The sequence below is a fragment of the Microcaecilia unicolor genome, chromosome 4 (assembly GCF_901765095.1).
Source record: "Microcaecilia unicolor chromosome 4, aMicUni1.1, whole genome shotgun sequence".
Lineage (NCBI taxonomy): Eukaryota > Metazoa > Chordata > Amphibia > Gymnophiona > Siphonopidae > Microcaecilia > Microcaecilia unicolor.
Genome location: NC_044034.1, coordinates 370,823,455 through 370,843,825, shown reverse-complemented (window position 1 = coordinate 370,843,825; position 20,371 = coordinate 370,823,455). Strand labels below are relative to the sequence as shown.

Here is a 20,371-nt window from a genome sequence, read left to right as displayed (position 1 = left end):
GAGTTCTGAACGGACTGAAGGGGGGATAGATGGTTAAGTGGGAGGCCAGTGAGGAGTAGGTTGCAGTAGTCAAGGCGAGAGGTAATGAGAGCGTGGACGAGAGTTCGGGTGGTGTGTTCAGAGAGGAAAGGGCGAATTTTGCTGATGTTAAAGAGAAAGAAGCGACAGGTCTTGGCTATCTGCTGGATATGCGCGGAGAAGGAGAGGGAGGAGTTGAAGATGACTCCGAGGTTACGGGCAGATGAGACGGGGAGGATGAGGGTGTTATCGACTGAGATAGAGAGTGGAGGAAGAATTCCAGAATCTTGCTATTCTTTGGGGTTCTACATGGAATCCTGTCACAATTTGGGTTTCAGCCAGGTACTTGTGACCTGGCTTGACCACAGTTTGCAAAACAGGATACTGGGCTAGATTGACCATTGCTCTGACCCAGTATGGCTACTCTTATGTTCTTATGACTGTTGCCAGCTAAATTAGCCCCAGATATATAGTAGCAATTGCATTGGTGCTTGTCCCGGTCAATATTCAGCCAGAGTCCGCACAAGACAATTACGTGGGCCCAGGCTGAATATGAGCCGAGACGCACTTTAAAAAAAGTGCTCTGAGCTCCAGTTGATTCACTCTCCCACCCGGCGAACCCCCTTTGCAGCACTAGCCAACCCAACCCCAACCTCAACTTTTCACCCATACTAAAAAGTTGAACTGAATGCTAGTTCAAATACGTAGAGGACTCAGCATGCAGAGTACAGGGGAGAGAGTTCCATAGGGATGCAGGGCCGCTGAGGGGGGGGGGGGGGGCAAATTTCCCTGGGCCCGGCCTCCCGGGAAGGGAGGTAGGCCTGACACAGACAAGCTTCTTCCTGCCTGCCTACTTCCAAGATGGGTCTGTTTCTCTCAAGAAGGATGGTCTATCTCCTGCTCCTTCTGCATGCCACCCAGGACCCGGATGATTGCATTAATGCAATATCATATTAATGCAATCATCCGGGTCCTGGGCCGCACGCAGCAGACGAGGACAGTAGCAGTCGCAGGAAGGTAATGTGGTGGACAGTGTAAGTTGGTGGGGTGGCGGGGTGATGGCAGCAGCCCGAGTGTGTGTGTGTGGGGGGCAGCTCGTGTATGTAGGGGGGGGGGCAGTGCGGTGGTGGCCAAAGTGGGGGGGGCACAGTGGTCCAGTCCTGCACCATGCCCGGCTGGGTCTCTCAGCAGTCCTGTAGGGATAGGGCGGGAAAAAAGAAGATGGACTGACAAGTAGATTCTAGCCAAGCTTGAGATACATAGTAACATAGTAGATGATGGCAGAAAAAGACCTGCACGGTCCATCCAGTCTGCCCAAGAAATGTGCCACTTTTTTGTGTATGCCTTACCTTGATTTGTACCTGTCTTTTTCAGGGCACAGACCGTATAAGTCTGCCCAGCACTATCCCTGCCTCCCAACCACCAGCCCCGCCTCCCACCACCGGTTCTGGCACAGACCATATAAGTCTGCCCAGCACTATCCCCGCCTCCCAACCACCAGCCCCGCCTCCCACTACCGGCTCTGTTATCCAATCTCGGCTAAGCTCATGAGGATCCATTCCTTCTGAACAGGATTCCTTTATGTTTATCCCACGCATGTTTGAATTCCGTTACCATTTTCATCTCCACCACCTTCCGCGGGAGGGCATTCCAAGCATCCACCACTCTCTCCATGAAAAAATACTTCCTGACATTTTTCTTGAGTCTGCCCCCCTTCAATCTCATTTCATGTCCTCTCGTTCTACTGCCTTCGTATCTCCGAAAAAGGTTCGTTTGCGGATTAATACCTTTCAAATATATGAACGTCTGTATCATATCACCCCTGTTCCTCCTTTCCTCCAGGGTATACATGTTCAGGTCAGCAAGTCTCTCCTCGTATGTCTTGTAACGCAAATCCCATGAGGAAGTTAGAGTAAGAAGGAGGTCAGATGAGGACCGAAGACGACAAAGTGGTCTGTAAGGGACAAGAGCGGACGCAAGGTATTGGGGAAGTCCCGTGAAGATGGCGCAACGGCTCAGTCTTTTAGTGCCCGTTTGATTGGAAACTGACCACTTGTAGTTTTGTTAAAAGGTGAAGGCAAATTATTTTGAGCATCTAAGTCTTGATTGCTAATGAAAGGGATCTGGAAGCACTGCATTTTAAATGTGGGTTTTACGACTGTAATCAATGTTCTATTGGCATTTTGTTTATTTATTGGTCTGTCTTTTATTTTTTTTTAATCACTTGTTTTTCTTCTGTCGTGTTTCTAGTTGCTGCTGTTATAAAAATGTCATGTTTGCTTTGTAAGCCGCTTAGCAGTTTTGATTTGCTGCATGTAACTATTACAGATGAATAAATAAATACATTTACATCTTCAAACTGTACTGGAACTGGGGGACATTTCATGAAACTAAAGGTAGTAGAGTTAAAATAAATTAGAGAAAACATGTTTTTCTTCAAGGAACAATCAAGCTGTAGAATTTGCTATAGTGAAGGCATTTAGCAAAGCTGGTTGTTTGGACAAGTTCCTAGGGAAGAATGCTACTGTTCATCCTGAGAGGAAATTCTGAGAAATGGGCCTGTTCTTTGGGATCTACCAAACCCTTTCTAGTGGTCTGGCCACTGTTCAGGACAGGATGCTGGGCTTGAAGGACCTTTGGGATCTACTAAACCCTTTCTAGTGGTCTGGCCACTGTTCAGGACAGGATGCTGGGCTTGAATGACCTTTGGGATCTACTAAACCCTTTCTAGTGGTCTGGCCACTGTTCAGGACAGGATGCTGGGCTTGAAGGTCCTTTGGGATCTACTAAACCATTTCTAGTGGTCTGGCCACTGTTCAGGACAGGATGCTGGGCTTGAAGGACCTTTGGGATCTACTAAACCCTTTCTAGTGGTCTGGCCACTGTTCAGGATAGGATGCTAGGCTTGAAGTGACTTGCCCAGAGTCACAAGGAGCTGCAGTGGGAATTGAACCCAGTTCCACAGAATCAGAGTCCGCTGCACTAACCACTAGGCTACTCCTCCACTCATTCCACCAATAAGAGCCAACCTCATCAGTGATGTCACAATAGCTTGATTGCCTTGGCTCACCTCTGATATTGTGATGTCATAAGGGAAAGGGGGAAAGGGAAATGGGACTTGATATACCGCCTTTCTGAGGTTTTTGCAACTACATTCAAAGCAGTTTACATATATTCAGGTACTTATTTTGTACCAGGGGCAATGGAGGGTTAAGTGACTTGCCCAGAGTCACAAGGAGCTGCAGTGGGAATTGAACCCAGTTCCACAGAATCAGAGTCCGCTGCACTAACCACTAGGCTACTCCTCCACTCATTCCACCAATAAGAGCCAACCTCATCAGTGATGTCACAATAGCTTGATTGCCTTGGCTCACCTCTGATATTGTGATGTCATAAGGGAAAGGGAAATGGGACTTGATATACCGCCTTTCTGAGGTTTTTGCAACTACATTCAAAGCAGTTTACATATATTCAGGTACTTATTTTGTACCAGGGGCAATGGAGGGTTATGTGACTTGCTCAGGGTCATGAGGAGCTGTAGTGGGAATTGAACTCAGTTCCCCAGGATCAAAGTCTACTGCACTAACCACTAGGCTACTCTTCCACTAGCAACATTCCATGTAGAATCTCAAATAGGGAAATGAGACTTGATATACTGCCTTTTTGTGGTTTTTGCAATTACATTCAAAGCAGTTTACATAGTAACATAGTAGATGACGGCAGAAAAAGACCTGCACGGTCCATCCAGTCTGCCCAACAAGAGAAACTCATGTGTGCTACTTTTTGTGTATACCCTACTTTGATTTGTACCGGTCCTTTTCAGGGCACAGTCCGTATAAGTCTGCCCAGCACTATCCCCGCCTCCCAACCACCATCCTCGCCTCTCACCACTGGTTCTGGCACAGACCGTATAAGTCTGCCCTGCACTATCCCCGCCTCCCAACCACCAGTCCCGCCTCCCACCACCGGCTCTGGCACCCAATCTCGGCTAAGCTCCTTAGGATCCATTCCTTCTGAACAGGCTTCTTTTATGTTTATCCAGGTACTTATTTGTACCTGGGGCAATGAAGGGTTAAGTAACTTGCCCAGAGTCACAAGGAGCTGCAATGGGAATTCAACTCAGTTCCCCAGGATCAAAGTCCACTGCACTAACCACTAGGCTACTCTTCCACTAGCAATATTCCATCTAGAATCTCAAATAGTAGCAACGTTCCCTGCAGAATCTTAAACAGGGAAAGGGAAATGGGACTTGACATACTGCCTTTCTGTGGTTTTTGCAACTACATTCAAGGCAGTTTACATAGTATATAAAGGTCTTTATTTGTACCTGGGGCAATGAAGGGTTAAGTAACTTGCCCAGAGTCACAAGGAGCTGCAGTGGGAATTCAACCTAGTCCCCAGGATCAAAGTCCACTGCACTAAGCACTAGGCTACTCCTCCATTCATTCCACCAATAAGAGCCAACCTCATCAGTGATGTCACAATGGCTTCACTGCCCGATAACGTGGCTCACTTCTGATATTGTGATGTCATAAGGGAAAGGGAAAGGGGACTTGATATACTGCCATTCTGAGGTTTTTGCAACTACATTCAAAGCGGTTTACATATATTCAGGTACTTATTTTGTACCAGGGGCAATGGAGGGTTAAGTGACTTGCCCAGATTCACAAGGAGCTGCAGTGGGAACTGAACCCAGTTCCCCAGGATCAAAGTCCACTGCACTAACCACTAGGCTACTCCTCCACTCATTCCACCAATAAGAGCCAATACAGTTCCCCAGGATCAAAGTCCACTGCACTAAGCACTAGGCTACTCCTCCACTCATTCTACCAATAAGAGCCAACCTCATCAGTGATGTCACAATGGCTTGATTGCCCAATACAGTTCCCCAGGATCAAAGTCCACTGCACTAACCACTAGGCTACTCCTCCACTCCATGTTTCACTCTACTGAGCAGCCATAGGATCCAATCTGACCAGTTTAGCTGGAGAAGGGTCAAGGGGGCTAGAAGACACATTAAGTCTGATAGAACCTCAACAAGAACATATGTCTGGGAAACTCCTGGACAGATATTGGGAGGACATCCGCATTTAAGCTGTAAATAACAGGCAAACTTTTCACATCCTTATTAGACATATTTAGCTATCTCACAAGCAGTAGGCTGAATCAACCCAGAGTGAATTTTAAAGAAGCCATTAGTGCTGTTATAAATTGCACAGTGCTGGTTACACTAGAGTTTGTCGGACTCCGAGTGAGTGTTAAAAAAGAGCCATTCTATGCATCTCCTTTCGTGTCTCAGAAGGTGAAGTTTATTAGTGGTTAGGGTGGTGGACTTTGGCCCTGGGGAACTGAGGAACTGAGTTTGATTCCCACTTCAGGCACAGGCAGCTCCTTGTGACTCTGGGCAAGTCACTTAACCCTCCATTGCCCCATGGAAGCCGCATTGAGCCTCCCATGAGTGGGAAAGCGCGGGGTAGAAATGTAACAAAAAAAAAAAACTGGACAAGGAACGGTGTTCGTGTTGGGCATTAGTTTATCTAGGGTGCTCAATAATTCCAGATAATGTTTTTATTTTTGACGTACGCATCGCAAAACGGATTTAAAATTAGAGAATTTTCATGTTTTCCTACCAAACACTTTAGCAGCTGTACTTTCGTGTCTCAAGGTACACATTTGCATTTCTCGTACTGCCTTCATGGAAAATCTTATCCTCTCCATTTTGGCGTCTCAAGATTGAGACTCGACAGCGGGAAAGATGTTAAGGGGCAGTTTTTGAAGACCCTGCCAGCTGGCATGTGGAAAGCTCAGGGGTAGGCAGGAGCCACAGGCAGTAAGAATGAATTGCAGTCTCCTCCCGACAGCTGCACAGTGAACACCGCAAAGGAGATACGTGTATTTGAGAATGTCGTCTGCATGTTTTGCTTGTTGGAAAAACATCCATTCCATAAAAGGACATTTTATCCAAAGAGGAGTGTAGCTCCCCCTTCAGGGCACTCCTGGATCCAGAGCCCGACTTAGCTGGAGTCTCCATCGATCCCTTACTCACTTTGTGCTCGGTGCCTCCACCTGGGGATGAAAATCGTTAGCGGGTAGGATGACCCTCTTCTCCCGCCAAGAAAAATCCCAAATGACCAATGTGAACAGGGCTAGCTGCTAAATTAAACAGGTTTTGTTGAACTATGTACACCGGGCTTTATTTCCACCTCTTTTGCACTTACGCCCCAATGATCAAAGGTAAATGCGGACGATAGAGGCCAGTAGCGCCAGACTAGCACCTGCACTTACCAGAGTAGCATGATCACAGGATCTGGTGCGAGCGTACCAGGGAATACCGCAGAGTTCAATTAAATTATATTTAAATGAATTTCTGTGGTATTCTACCCATGTGATCAGAGCACTGCGCTCTGATTTTATGGGTGGAATAGCACCTTAACCCTATGCCAACTCGGAGCTGGCATTAGGGATAAGGTGCTATTCCTTCCCTCCATCCTTACCAGTCAGCCTGGGCTGTCACTGTCAATCCTGGCTGGCACCGTCAGTCCTGGGGTCCAGTGGACCACCGGATCCCTCCTAAAGGCAAGGCCCTGGTGGCCTAGTGCCCCCCCCAAGGCTACACCCCTCCTGACACTGACATGGGGGCTGGAGGTCCAGTGGAACTCCAGCTCCCCAACCCCCTCCCCAACCGAAGAGAGGGCTGGAGGTCACTGGACCTCTAACCCACACCTGGTGGTCTAGTGGCCCTAACCCTCCCCCCATACCTTAGATGTTGGTCCCTTCTCCTTCCAGTGACGCCTCCAAAATGGCGGTGCCCTGCCCAGTGCATCTTGGGATGCGCTGGGTGGGGCTTCCATACCATATAAGGGGGGAAACTTATGCACTTGAACCAATAGCATTAGTCTTCAGCTCAAATTTTAGAACCAGTAACTTGTAGTAACCCTCTTAAGACCCCTTCAGTTTTGATTGTCAAAGGAGTAGCTTTAAGCCCTTCCCAGTTCCTTAGTTAAGTCTGTGTGTGGTTTGTGGCTGTGTTGGTAGGTCCCTTCTCTCCTTTCCTTGCAAATCCACCCTCTGTCCTCTCAGATCTCACCACTCCGCTGGAGACATCTCTAGCTGGTGGTGGCTGGGCTTCCAGGCTGGCTATGCCTGTCCCTGCTGTGGCTTCCTGGAAGCTTTCCATGAGCTCTGGGAACCAGCTGTCCTCCCAAGAGCTATCCTCTTCCACCAGGGCCTCTACAGCTGGCCACACCCAGGGAGCCTTTTCCCTTGCTGGGCACCTAGTGCTGATCGCACCCCAGAGACCTTGTCCCTTGCTAGTTTTCTGCCCTGAACTGCTCCCAAAAGCTTCTGGGGTCGATAGTCAGCGGTCAGCCCGGATATTCAATGCCAGGCCATTTCCAGTGACTGGAATTGCATATCTGCTTTATTTTTAGCTGGTTTAAACTTAAACTGACTAAGTCGATATTCAAAGATAGCTGGTTAAACCAGCTAAAGATAAACCAGCTATTTAAGCTGGCCAGATTTGGCCACTTAGAATAGCCGAATATGAATTAAATATTCGGGGATAGCTGGTTATATTGTGCGATACAGCCAGTTATCTCCTAAGGGCTCTATGGGAATATACAGCGGGGGTTACCTGGCTGTCCTCCGCTGAATATCACCAGATAGTTGGTTAGATGGTCTGAATATCAGGGGTCTGTGCCTTGAGCAATGCTACCAAGGGGTGTCACTCTTCCTGTCTTCAAGACAGCCTCTACAAATATTCTTCCTGTTGGGGTTCAGAATTACCACCAGTAACAGGGTTTCCCCACTAGGTAACTGTCTCCCATCTCAGTCAAAACCATCAGAAACAGCTCAGCACAAAACAAACCCTTCTCCTCAGGGTTGCCAGGTGGAAAATTTTTTTCCCACCCAATCCAGCCTAAAAACAGCCCAAAACCCGCCCAAACTCAAACCCCGCCCCTGACACCCCCGCCCCCGCCATCATCAACCCCACCCCTGCCGTCATCAACCCCGCCCCCACTGTCATCGGCCCCGCCTCCCCCGTCATCGGCCCCACCTCCCCCGTCATCGGCCCTGCCCAGAATGTCACTAACCCCGCCCAGAATGTCACTAACCCCGCCCCCCGCAGCCGAAAAATCCGCCTGAAAACCGCGGAAAAGAAAAAAAAGAAGCCCAAAAAAACCGCAACCCGCCGCGGGCAAAAATTCCTGCGGCGGGTCGCGGAAAACCGCCCACTGCCAACACTGCTTCTCCTCCCTCCCACTGAATTCCCAACCATGCCACCAATCTCCCCCTCCCCCAAACTCATTGGGAGCAGGTTTTCCAAGTCTCCTATTCTGATCCAGCTCTTGTGCATCACTTATCCCGCAAGCTTTATTCCCTTCATTGAATGAATCCTCTCAAAGTGTGTAGAAATACTTCCAAGTAGCCTGTCTGTCTGCTTTCATTTGCATGCAGGTCCACCCACACACCCACCCCCTCCTCCTGCAATGTAACAATGTTCAATCAACTACATTCCTGTGCAGTTCCTACTAAGGCAAGCTAAAACTGACAGTTATGACCTCAGAAAGAATAAACCTGTTTGGGGTTTTAAAGCACTTTATCAATCATCCTTCTCTCCCCTTAATTCTCATTAAACATGCCCCACAAAAGGGGGGTTTCAGGAGGGAAAATTTCAGCAGACAGATTTGGCAAATCAGAGCTTTCTGTACTGGTCTACCTGCCACAGTCGTGGTCAAACCCAATGTATAATAACCTGAGTTTGATAACATAGTAACATAGTAGATGACGGCAGAAAAAGACCTGTACGGTCCACCCAGTCTGCCCAACAAGGTAAACTCACATGTGCCATTTTTTGTGTATACCTTACCTTGATTTGTACCTGTCCTTTTCAGGGCACAGACCGTGTAAGTCTGCCCAGCACTATCCCCGCCTCCCAACCACCAGCCCTGCCTCCCACCACCGGTTCTGGCACAGACTATATAAGTCTGCCCAGCACTATCCCCGCCTCCCAACCACCAGCCCTGCCTCCCACCACCGGTTCTGGCACAGACTATATAAGTCTGCCCAGCACTATCCCCGCCTCCCAACCACCAGTCTCGCCTCCCACCACCGGCTCTGGAACAGACTGTATAAGTCTGCCCAGCACTATCCCCACCTCCCAACCACCTGCCCCGCCTCACACCACCGGCTCTGGCACAGACCGTATAAGTCTGCCCAGCACTATCCCCGCCCCCCAACCATCCGCCCCGCCTCCCACCTCCAGCTCTGGCACAGACCATATAAGTCTGCCCAGCACTATCCCTGCCTCCCACCACTGGCTCTGGCACAGACCGTATAAGTCTGCCCAGCACTATCCCCACCTCCCAACCACCCGCCCCGCCTCCCACCACCGACTCTGGCACAGACCGTATAAGTCTGCCCAGCACTATCCCCGCCTCCCAACCACCAGCTCCGCCTCCCACCACCGGTTCTGGCACAGACCGTATAAGTCTGCCCAGCACTATCCCTGCCCCCGAACCACCTGCCCCGCCTCCCACCACCGGCTCTGGCACAGACCGTATAAGTCTGCCCAGCACTATCCCCACCTCCCAACCACCAGCCCTGCCTCCCACCACCAGCTAAGTTCTGGGGATCCCTTCCTTCTGAGTTTATCTACACAAAATCCTCATCTGAAGACCGAGAATGGATTATTTTGGGTTTGGAAAATGCAAGTTTGCTGTTAGGTTTAGAGCACAATAATGTCATTTAGATTTTCTACGGTCACTGGAAACGAAGACAGGACATTTACAAGTGCAGGCTTGATTATGGTCTTTAAATTTGAGGAGCACTGAGGTTGGCTTTGCTCAGACCCTTCCTACTTATTCTTCTTGCTGGTGACGTAGCTCCTGCCAGCCTGACCTCCAGGGAGACTTTCAGCCACACTTTGAGTAAATTGAATCTGAAAGCTTTATTAGGCAAATTGGTCTTTCAGCTTGTGTCTGCCACAGTGAACAATAAAACTCCTCATGAAACCAGTTCCTGACTGAATCTCCAGTCAGACAAAAAGATGCCCAGGTCTGTGCTACACCACTGTTTGTTATACGGGGATCACACAAAGTCAGACAACTGTCCTTGCCAGGTGGCAGAAAGTCATTACCAGGAAAAGAACATCTCTTGGATTCATCTTTTCTAAGCACAACAGAGGCAACAGCACCAAACCTTCCTTCATATGAGGAAAGGTTAAAGAGGTTAGAGCTCTTCAGCTTGGAAAAGAGACGGCTGAGGGGGGAGATGATTGAGGTCTATAAATCCCTGAGTGCTGTAGTGAATCAATTTTTCACTGTTTCAAAAAGTACAAAGACCACGGGACACATTCAATGAAGTTATATGGAAATACTTTTAAAACAAATGGGAGGAAATATTTTTTCACTCATTGTTGGAGGATGTGGTGACAGCAGTTAGTGTATCTGGGTTGTTGCCATTTGAGGCTATTCAAGACAAGGTGGGAGTAGCCTGGGGTAATAGGTTTGCTTATGCGCAGCTCACGCATTATATGAAGTCTTTGCATCAGGCTTCTTTGAGATGTCGATTGGGGGACCGGGTTCGAGAATTTTTTGAAGGGACGAAAACTGCTAGACATTCGGTCTCTGATTTGTTTGGAGCATTGGTTAAGTGTAAGCCTCGGAGAACATTTGAGGGTCTTAAGTATAAGTGGGAACAGGATCTGGGGTCCTCATTGACTTCATGGAATGTGGAGGCTACTTTAAAGGGTATTCGCCTATTAGTATCGGATGAACGGTTGAGAGAATGTGGGTATAGAATAGTTCTTCGGGGTTATATGTCTAAAGCGCAGTTGGCTCATGTGTCAGATACGGTTGATGCTGCTTGTTCTAAGTGTGGGGGGGGTCATAGTTCCTTTTACCACGTGTTATGGCAGTGTCCAGGGGTGCGAGCATTTTGGCAGCGAGTTCGGGGGTTTTTGATTAAACTTGGGAATAAAATTGAGGGCACGGAGAGACAGTTTTTGCTAGACCACCCACGGGCTTTTGCCTCTTTGAGTACTCCTGCAACTCTGCTATGCAGAAAGCTGAGTTTGGTAGCTCGTAAGTGTATATTGCAATATTGGACCTCCTCGGAAACGCCCGCTTATTGGCATTGGCGTAATCAGGTGCACCTTTTAGCATCTTGGGAGGCTAGAGATTCCAAGATGTCACCTAAATGTAGAAAACAATTTCTTCAGATATGGATGCCTTATATTCAGATTCTAAGTCCCAGGGGTCGGAGTTTACTTATTAATGCATATTGATTTTCTCTGTTTTGTAATAAGCTGTTTTACATAGAGTACAAAGTTCAATACATAATCTGTAATCTGCTAAACAGTTCTGGATTATTGGTACTGTTGTACTTCCTTGAATTTATACGAAGTTTTTGGAATTTGAGTGGTACAGGGGTGGGATGGAGGGGATGGGAAGGGGAGGGGAGAGATGGGGGGGTATGGGTAGTTTATAAGCTGTATAGTTCATGAATAGTTTTTTATTGTTTGTAAATTGGCATTATTGTGTATGCTTACTTTGAGTTATCAATAAAATTTACTTTAAAAGTAAAAAAAAAAAAAAAAAAAAAGGTTTGGACAAGTTCCTGGAGGAAAAGTCCATAGTCTTGCCCTGGGATTGGTGGCAAGGAATGTTGCTGCTCTTTGGGGTTCCAGAATCTTGCTGCTCTATGAGGTTCTGGAATCTTGTAACTCTTTGGGATTCTGCCAGGTACTTGTGACCTGGCTTGGCCACTGTTGGAAGTAGGATACTAGGCTAGATGGACCTTTGGTCTAATCCAGTATGGCTACTCTTATGTTCTTATATCGCCTGTTGGACATCAGCAAACATATTCAGTTTCCTCATTCTCATTTAATAGCTAATGAGAGGCAACTAAATTTAGCTGATTTGTGTTTTAAAAAAACAGCATCAAAAGGGGTAATTTTTTTGTGGATTTTTTTTTGTTCATTAACATGCACGAAATTAGCCCTTGGGTAAAAATACAGGCAATGACAAGGCAGCACGTTCTGTTATATGACCTGGGGTAGGCACATTTAGGATATAACACAGTAAATGATGGCAGATAAAACCCCACACATTAGGTCCAGTACGCACAACAAGGCAAAGCTGCATCCGCAACCCTTTGCAGGTTACAGTCATTCATGATTAAACACTGGCATATAGGTAGTTAAATATGAAGCAGTCTTGGGACAATATTTTATAAGCAAAATTATTATTAACAGTATTTAACTTACTAATCTCAACATTAAGATGTTTACTCCTCCCCCTTTGAGATGCAGAGCACCCTCACTCGTAGCATATGATAATAAAATGTTATACAATATGCAGACTTCATCTTCATCTGTCTTTTTCCATTTGCAGCAATGGCCTTAGTTCCCTAATCCACACCTGTCTTTTAGGCGGAACATGGATAAAGTCACAAAGTACACACATACGTTTCAAAACAAGCACCTATGTGCATGCTTCAGTTGTGTACTGTATATGCCTTCCTATGCTTGGCCTGTTACTAAGGGCTAGGGAAGAGAACTATTGTTTGTATTTTTGGCTCTGTGAGAAGCTAATAAAGGTAATTTACTGGCTGCGCCTAATGGAGTCTCTTTCTTATTTTTCCAGCTGTTGGGGCTGTAGTGCTTTCTCTCCCTGTGGGGGCTAAGGGACAGAAATACACAGTACATTTATACCAGCCCGTGTGTAGGTTTAAATGAACATGGGCCACATTTAGCAATGACCTTTTATGATCTATCTGCCTTTATAAAATAGCCTAAAAATAGGTGCCTCCTTGGCTTTCCATCCTAGTGACCTGTTATTTTACCCTCTACTTTTCTAAGTTTCGCCACCTCAACCACACCCCATGACCCATCTAGTAAGTTTGACTAGATGTCATGGATCTGTAGGGTGAGGCCATGCAAATAAGTGGCCAACTATCCTGAATTTAGGGGCCCTTTTTCAAAGCGGCAGTAAGCCATTTCCCGTGCTAGGGAAAATTAGTCTGTATTTTTTAGCATGGCGCTAACCCGGTGGTAATCAGGCAGTGCTGCACACTATCCAGTTATCGCCAGATTAACGCGGGAGCGGTAAGAGCAATCTTAATACATGGCCTGGCTATTTTCAGCCTTTTTTTTTACCAGCCCTCGCCGCTAGCACAGGGTCCTTTTTACTGCAGTTTGGTTAAAGGATCCCTTAGGGGCCCTTTACAAAGGCGTGTTAGGCTCTACACAGGAGCAGCATGCGTCAAAACGAGGCTACCGCATCTCCTGGTAGTAATTTCAGATTTGTCGCATGCCTGTAACGCCTGGATGATTTATTTACTTATTTCCTACCAAGAGAAGCATTTCTGGCGGTAATCGTCAGTTGGCACTCTCCGACCAGTTACCGCAAGTGTAGCGCATGAGCCCTTACCGCTAGATCAATGGGTGGTGTTAAGGGCTCAGTCCGGTTTTAGGCATGCGCTGGTTTCAGTTTTACTGCATGCCCTTTTCCCATCCCATTAAAAAAAAAATGGCCATTTTTTGCAGACGCAGTAAAAACTGGCCCGGTGCATGCCAAAAATACACGCCTACACTACCGCAGGCCACGTTTTACCGCGGCTTAGTAAAAGGCAGGGCCGCCGACAGACTGGGCAAGGCCCGGGACAAGGCCGCCCCCGGGCCCCCCCCCCCCCCACCCGAGGTCGCCGGGCCCTCTCTCCACCCCCGGGCCCTCTGCACTGACCTTAAGCGCCTCACCTTCGAAAGCGCAGCAACAAGCAGCGGCAGACCACTCCTTCCTTCCGTGTCCCGCCCTCGCGGAAGTTACATCAGGTAAGGGCTTTCGAAGGTGAGGCGCTTAAGTTCAATGCCAGGGAGCGACGGAGGGTGGGCGGGCTGGGCCCCCCCTAGAGCCCGGGGAATTTTGTCCCCCCTGTTCCCCCCTCTCAGTGGCCCTGGTAAAAGGACCCCTTAGTTTACATAGTAACATAGTAGATGACGGCAGAAAAAAACCTGCACGGTCCATCCAGTCTGCCCAACAAGACAACTCATGTTTGCTACTTTTGTGTATACCCTACTTTGATTTGTACCTGTGCTCTTCAGGGCACAGACCGTATAAGTCTGCCCAGCACTAGCCCCGCCTCCCAACCACCGGCTCTGGCATAGACCGTATAAGTCTGCCCAGCACTATCCCCGCCTCCCACCACCTGCTCTGGCACAGACCGTATAAGTCTGCCCAGCGCTATCCCTGCCTCCCAACCTCCAGTCCCGCCTCCCACCACTGGCTCTGGCACAGATCGTATAAGTCTGCCCCACACTATCCCCGCCTCCCAACCTCCAGCCCCGCCTCCCACTACCGGCTCTGTTATCCAATCTCGGTTTGTTACAGTCTTTGGGATTCCAAGCCTAAACCTCATAAAGGCATCCTAAAGCCTCAAGAGTTGAATGCTCGTCAGGGTAAGCAAACACAGACTGCTACTCCCGAAGGCCTAATCCTCCTGAACAAGGCAAGGCCTTTTCATTGGGTCACCAGATAGGACGTTTCAGGTGACAAGAAACAGATAAAGGGGTCATGGATTTGATATGCCGCCAATAAGGTAAGACGCTAAGACAAGAGTCGTTTCACGCATTACGGTGAGGCACCAGAACCCTGCATTACTTTGCATTTTAAAGCGTGAGGGTACTCACCGGAGCTGGGCGCAAGGCCTCCGGGTACGGGAGCAGCTGGTTTTCTCTTCAGTTCTTGAAGTAGGCTGTTTACTGCAGTCCAGTCTGAGTTTAAATCTTCTAATTTCCTCTGTTAAAAAGAGAGAAGCATGCATTATTCAGAAAAGCTCTGGCGTTCTCCCTGCGGTGGCACGCATTGTTCAGGGTATGAAGAGAGATCATTCTCCATTTTTCTGTTCTAGCACATACTCGCTCAGACTGCATGCTAATTAGCTTTTCCACTTTTCTATACACCTTTTACTGGCATCCAATTTTTGCTTCATATTACACGGATTAGGCCAAAGAGTCATTACATAATTAACTTGCAGATGCAGAAAAGTCCACCGTACCCAGGAGGTGCAAAATGTGACAGCCAAACACAGCACTGGTTTTGTCTCTTCACACACACAGTTTTGGAGTCAGATTAATTCTATTCATTGCTTCTAGAGGACTGGAACCAGGCGTGAATGGGGGGAAACCCAGGACTGGATCAGTTTGTCTAAGCCGGCCTAAGGTGAGTTGGCACACCTGTGCCGAATAAATCGGAATAGCATATCCTGGTCAGACACAGGGCCGCCGAGAGAGTAGGCTGGGCCTGGGGCAAGGCCGTCCTGCCTCCGCCCCCCCCCTGCCACTCCCACTCCCATCGCTCCCCCTGCCGCTCCCCATCGCCCCCGCCACTGTAGTCCCCGGTCTCACCTGCCTGCCTCCAAGGCTCCGGGCCCCCTGCATTCAAAGCGGCAGTTGCAGATCGCCTTTCTTCGGGCCTTCCCTCCCTGTGTCCCACCCTCATCTGAGGTAACTTCCGGTTTCCGCAAGGGCAGGACACAGGGAGGGAAGGCCCGAAGGGAGGCGATCTGTGACTGCCACTTCGAATGCAGGAGGCCCAGAGCCGAGGAGGCAGGCAGGTGAGACCGGGGACCGCAGCGCCGGCGGCCTAACCCCGGCACCGGGCCCCCCCTTGGAGGCCCGGGCCCGGAGAATTTTGTCCCCTCTGTCCCACCCTCTCGGCGGCCCTGGTCAGACATTACTGATCTAGGGTGGTGGTGTCCGTACACCTCAGGGACGCTGCCTTGGAGAATTCTTCTAGCACTGGTCACTTCTGCTTCCCACGATGCATCAGCTCCTGCCACTCAGCCAATCAGAAATCTCCTTTCAGTAGCATGTCTAGATCTTTGGAGTGTTGGCTCTGTCCAGGAGGTTCAAAAGGTGCAGGAGTTTTATACTCGGTAAAGTTATGTCGAAAGAAAAGGAAATGGTTCGTGTTTTAAGGCCTGTCTTGATCTCAACCCATTAATGAGGCAACGTCCTTATATCAAGAAGGCTTCAGTTCCAGGCTTATTAACTACGGCACCTCTCATTTCTGAACTATGGAAGATGAGGTAGAAGTCAATCGATTTTTTACTCGTTCCAAAAGTACGAAGACTAGGGGACACTCGAGGAAGTTACATGGAAATACTTTTAAAACAGATAAGAGGAAATATTTTTTCACTCAACGAATAGTTAAGCTCTAGAACTCTTTGCCGGAGGATGTGGTAACAGTGGTTAGCGTATCTGTGTTTTAAAAATGTTTGGACAAAATCCTGGAGGAAAAGTCCATAGTCTGCTATTGAGACAGACATGGGAAGCAACTGCTTGCCCTCGGAATTGTAGTATGGAGTGTTGCCACGATTTGGGTTTCTGCCAGGTACTTGTGACCTGGTTTGGCCACTGTTTGGAAAACAGGATACTGGACCATTGGTCTGATTAGTATGGCTACTCTTATGTTCAATTTTGGAACTCATGTATTTTTTATCTAAAGGTCTTTTTAGAGACCACATCTTCCATTCTCTTGTGTTTACGTTTATTGACCATTATATGGTGTTCATGTACTTTATCCTACAGACTCCTGATGCAGGCTACCGGTCGAAACACGGTACTCTGTTGAGTCTTCACCAATAAATTATCTACAATCGACTGAAGACTCCTCATTTGTCTCTGGCTAGCTTGGTGTATTTTGCACTCCTACTCCTTTTTTTACATTCCTGAACTATGGAAGAGACATATAGAGAGCTGAGCGAGTCATTTCTTCATCTACATTATTGTGTGGAGGATGGAACCATTACAGGGCTGGATCTTCCATTAGGTAAACTAGGTAGTGACCTACAGCACTGTTCTCTGCAGTGGAGGGTTGTGTTTCAGCATCGTGTTTCCAATCACCAGGGACAGGCAGGTCCCTTAGAACAGTGTTTCCCAAGCTGGACCTGGAGTACCCTCCTGCCAGTCACGTTTTCAGGACATCCTCAATTAATATGAATGAAAAAGAGCTGCATACAATGGATGCAGTATATGTAGATCAATGTCATGCATATTCATTGTGGATATACTGAAAACCTGACTGGCAAGGGGGTACTCCAGGACCAGCTTGGGAAACACTGCTCTAGAATCAAGGTGAATCAAGGAATCTCGCCAGCCGAAGGCTGATTGAAGTAACTTCATTTGCACCAAATACATATATGTGACCATGGAGTCTCGCCAGCCAAAGGTTGATTGAAGTAACTTTATTTTCACCAAATACCTGTATGTGACCATGGAGTCTCGCCAGCCAAAGGTTGATTGAAGTAACTTTATTTTCACCAAATACCTGTAATGTGACCAAGGAGTCTCGCCAGCCAAAGGTTGATTGAAGTAACTTTATTTTCACCAAATACCTGTATGTGACCATGGAGTCTCGCCAGCCAAAGGTTGATTGAAGTAACTTTATTTTCACCAAATACCTGTATGTGACCATGGAGTGTCGCCAGCCGAAGGTTGACTGAAGTAACTTTATTTTCACCAAATACTTGTATGTGACCATGGAGTGTCGCCAGCCGAAGGTTGACTGAAGTAACTTTATTTTCACCAAATACCTGTATGTGACCAAGGAGTCTCACCAGCCAAAGGTTGATTGAAGTAACTTTATTTTCACCAAATACCTGTATGTGACCAAGGAGTCTCGCCAGCCAAAGGTTGATTGAAGTAACTTTATTTTCACCAAATACCTGTATGTGACCATGGAGTCTCGCCAGCCAAAGGTTGATTGAAGTAACTTTATTTTCACCAAATACCTGTATGTGACCATGGAGTCTCGCCAGCCAAAGGTTGATTGAAGTAACTTTATTTTCACCAAATACCTGTATGTGACCATGGAGTCTCGCCAGCCAAAGGTTGATTGAAGTAACTTTATTTTCACCAAATACCTGTATGTGACCATGGAGTCTCGCCAGCCAAAGGTTGATTGAAGTAACTTTATTTTCACCAAATACCTGTATGTGACCATGGAGTCTCGCCAGCCAAAGATTGATTGAAGTAACTTTATTTTCACCAAATACCTGTATGTGACCATGGAGTCTCGCCAGCCAAAGGTTGATTGAAGTAACTTTATTTTCACCAAATACCTGTATGTGACCAAGGAGTCTCGCCAGCCAAAGGTTGATTGAAGTAACTTTATTTTCACCAAATACCTGTATGTGACCATGGAGTCTCGCCAGCCAAAGGTTGATTGAAGTAACTTTATTTGCACCAAATACATGTATGTGACCAAGGAGTCTCGCCAGCCGAAGGTTGATTGAAGTAACTTTATTTGCACCAAATACATGCATGTGAGCCGACACGGGCTTGCGAGACTCCTTGGTCCACCCCTACTTTTTGGGTTTGACTGTTGTTGCACACGTGGGAGTTTCTTTGCCCTGACCTGTGGTTTGCTGTTTTGGAGGACTACAGTGGTAATAATCAGAGGGTGAAAAAAATGGCAGCAGGCAGGTATTTTAAATTGCTTCCCTCCACCAGTGAGCTCATCTTCGCACTTTTCCCTGGAGTCTTGGCCCAAATGAAAGGCAGATAGGGGGTAATTTCTTCCGTGGCATGAGGGACAATCTCGTGGTACGAGTTTGCTGAAACTGATGTGCTATTAAGTGCACTTCCTCCTTCCGGTCACAAGAGCGGAGCTGCTGGGGGATAGGAGCTATAAGAGAAGGAAGTAATTTCAAATATCTGGCCCGCTGCCATTTTGCACCCAGTGCTATTAAGAACTCTTGTTCCTGACAGCCATGGGGTTGAGCCGCTGGTAGGCAGGTCATAACACGGGTAGGGTGAGAAGTGGGCACAAGACTGAAGGCTCATCTAGGGTGCCTAAGGCCTTGTACTGGTCTACTCAACTGCGTAGCTTTTCACATCTGTGTTAGAAATATGTAAATATATCCAGGATTATACTTTTAAGCGTAAAAGACATTTTTCTGGGATAGCGAGTGCCATTCAAATCGCTTCTTCATTTTTGTGATTACTGATTAGTTGCCATGTTAGTCCATTTAAAAACACTGAAATAAAAAGTTAAAAATCACCCAAAACATAAGCTGCTTTTTGGTGGATACTTGGAATGCCCTCCCGCAGGAGGTGGAGGAGATGAAAACCGTAATGGAATTCAAACATGCGTGGGATAAACACAAAGGAATCCTGTTTAGAAGGAATGGATCCATGGAATCTTAGCGGACATTGGGTGGCAAGGCCGGTAATTGGGAAGCAAAACTGAATAGATATGGAAAGTTCAAGAAAAGTGCTGAACAGACTTTTACGGTCTGTGCCCTGGGTATACATATAAAAGTATCTTGTTGGGCAGACTGGATGGACCGTACAGGTCTTTATCTGCTGTCATTTACTCTGTTACTCTTTGGGGTTCTACATGGAATGTTGCTACTAATTGGGATTCCGGAATCTTGTAACTCTTTAGGATTCCAGAATCTTCAGAACTTTTAGTACCGGAACAGTGCTGGGCAGACTGTTACGGTCTGTGCCCCGAGAATGGCAAGGACAAATCAAACTCAGGTATAAAGTATCACATACCATGTAAAATGAGTTTATCTTGTTGGGCAGACTGGATGGACTGTAAGGACTTTATCTGCCGTCATTTACTATGTTACTATGACTTTTCTCGATCTGCTTTCAGGAGCTAAATTCTCCCTTCCTCAGACCAGGACTAATTAAGTACGAGGGAAAACAGCAAATGTTTTGGAAAGAAGCCCGATCATGACCTGTGCTTTTCGGGGAAGCACATGAAGCAGCCACTGCCACACCCCTTTGCCCTGTTACGTAGAGCCAGTTCTGTAATTGTGCCTCATTCATAAGGGCAAGAGCCAAGAAATCTCTTCGAGTCTGTGACAGAAGACAGGATGCACTTGCCAGGGACGCGGGGCAAGGTTATGTTTAATCCACTGCAGAGCACAAAAACAAGCATTCAGCCCTGAAACATGAATGCTCTGTAAGCAGAATTACAATTTAATCCACTGGTGCAACGCATAGTAAACCAGAAAGGGGTCTGCAGCTCCCATTAGCTTCACAAATGAAAAATATGCAGGAAATTCTACATGCAGTGTTGGTATATCAGCCTTGACTTCACCTGTTTCCCTCCTCCTTAAATAACATGTTACACACTGAACGGCAATTTCAAGACCACAACTTTACTTGTGTCCCAAAATGACATTATTTGCACTCAAACGACTTTACATGAAGCACGAATTGTCCCTGTGGTCTGGCGTGTGTAAGCTGGGCAGACTGACTTGCTCCACTGCCTGCTGGGATACCAGGAGTCAACCATCCACTATGTTTTCCAGGTTACATGCCCTCTAACTCACA

The 20,371-nt window shown here is 47.4% G+C and overlaps 1 protein-coding gene across 2 annotated transcripts in view; it reads right to left on the bottom strand.

Moving 5' to 3' along the window:
• The window catches only part of DMD (dystrophin), a 2,615,032-nt gene that overhangs the window by 620,566 nt on the left and 1,974,095 nt on the right, over window positions 1-20,371 (bottom strand). For both annotated transcript variants that reach the window (XM_030202363.1, XM_030202359.1), the window contains one exon: window positions 14,708-14,816. In XM_030202363.1, coding sequence (XP_030058223.1) covers window positions 14,708-14,816 — 109 coding nt within the window. The remainder of the gene's footprint in view (window positions 1-14,707; window positions 14,817-20,371) is intronic.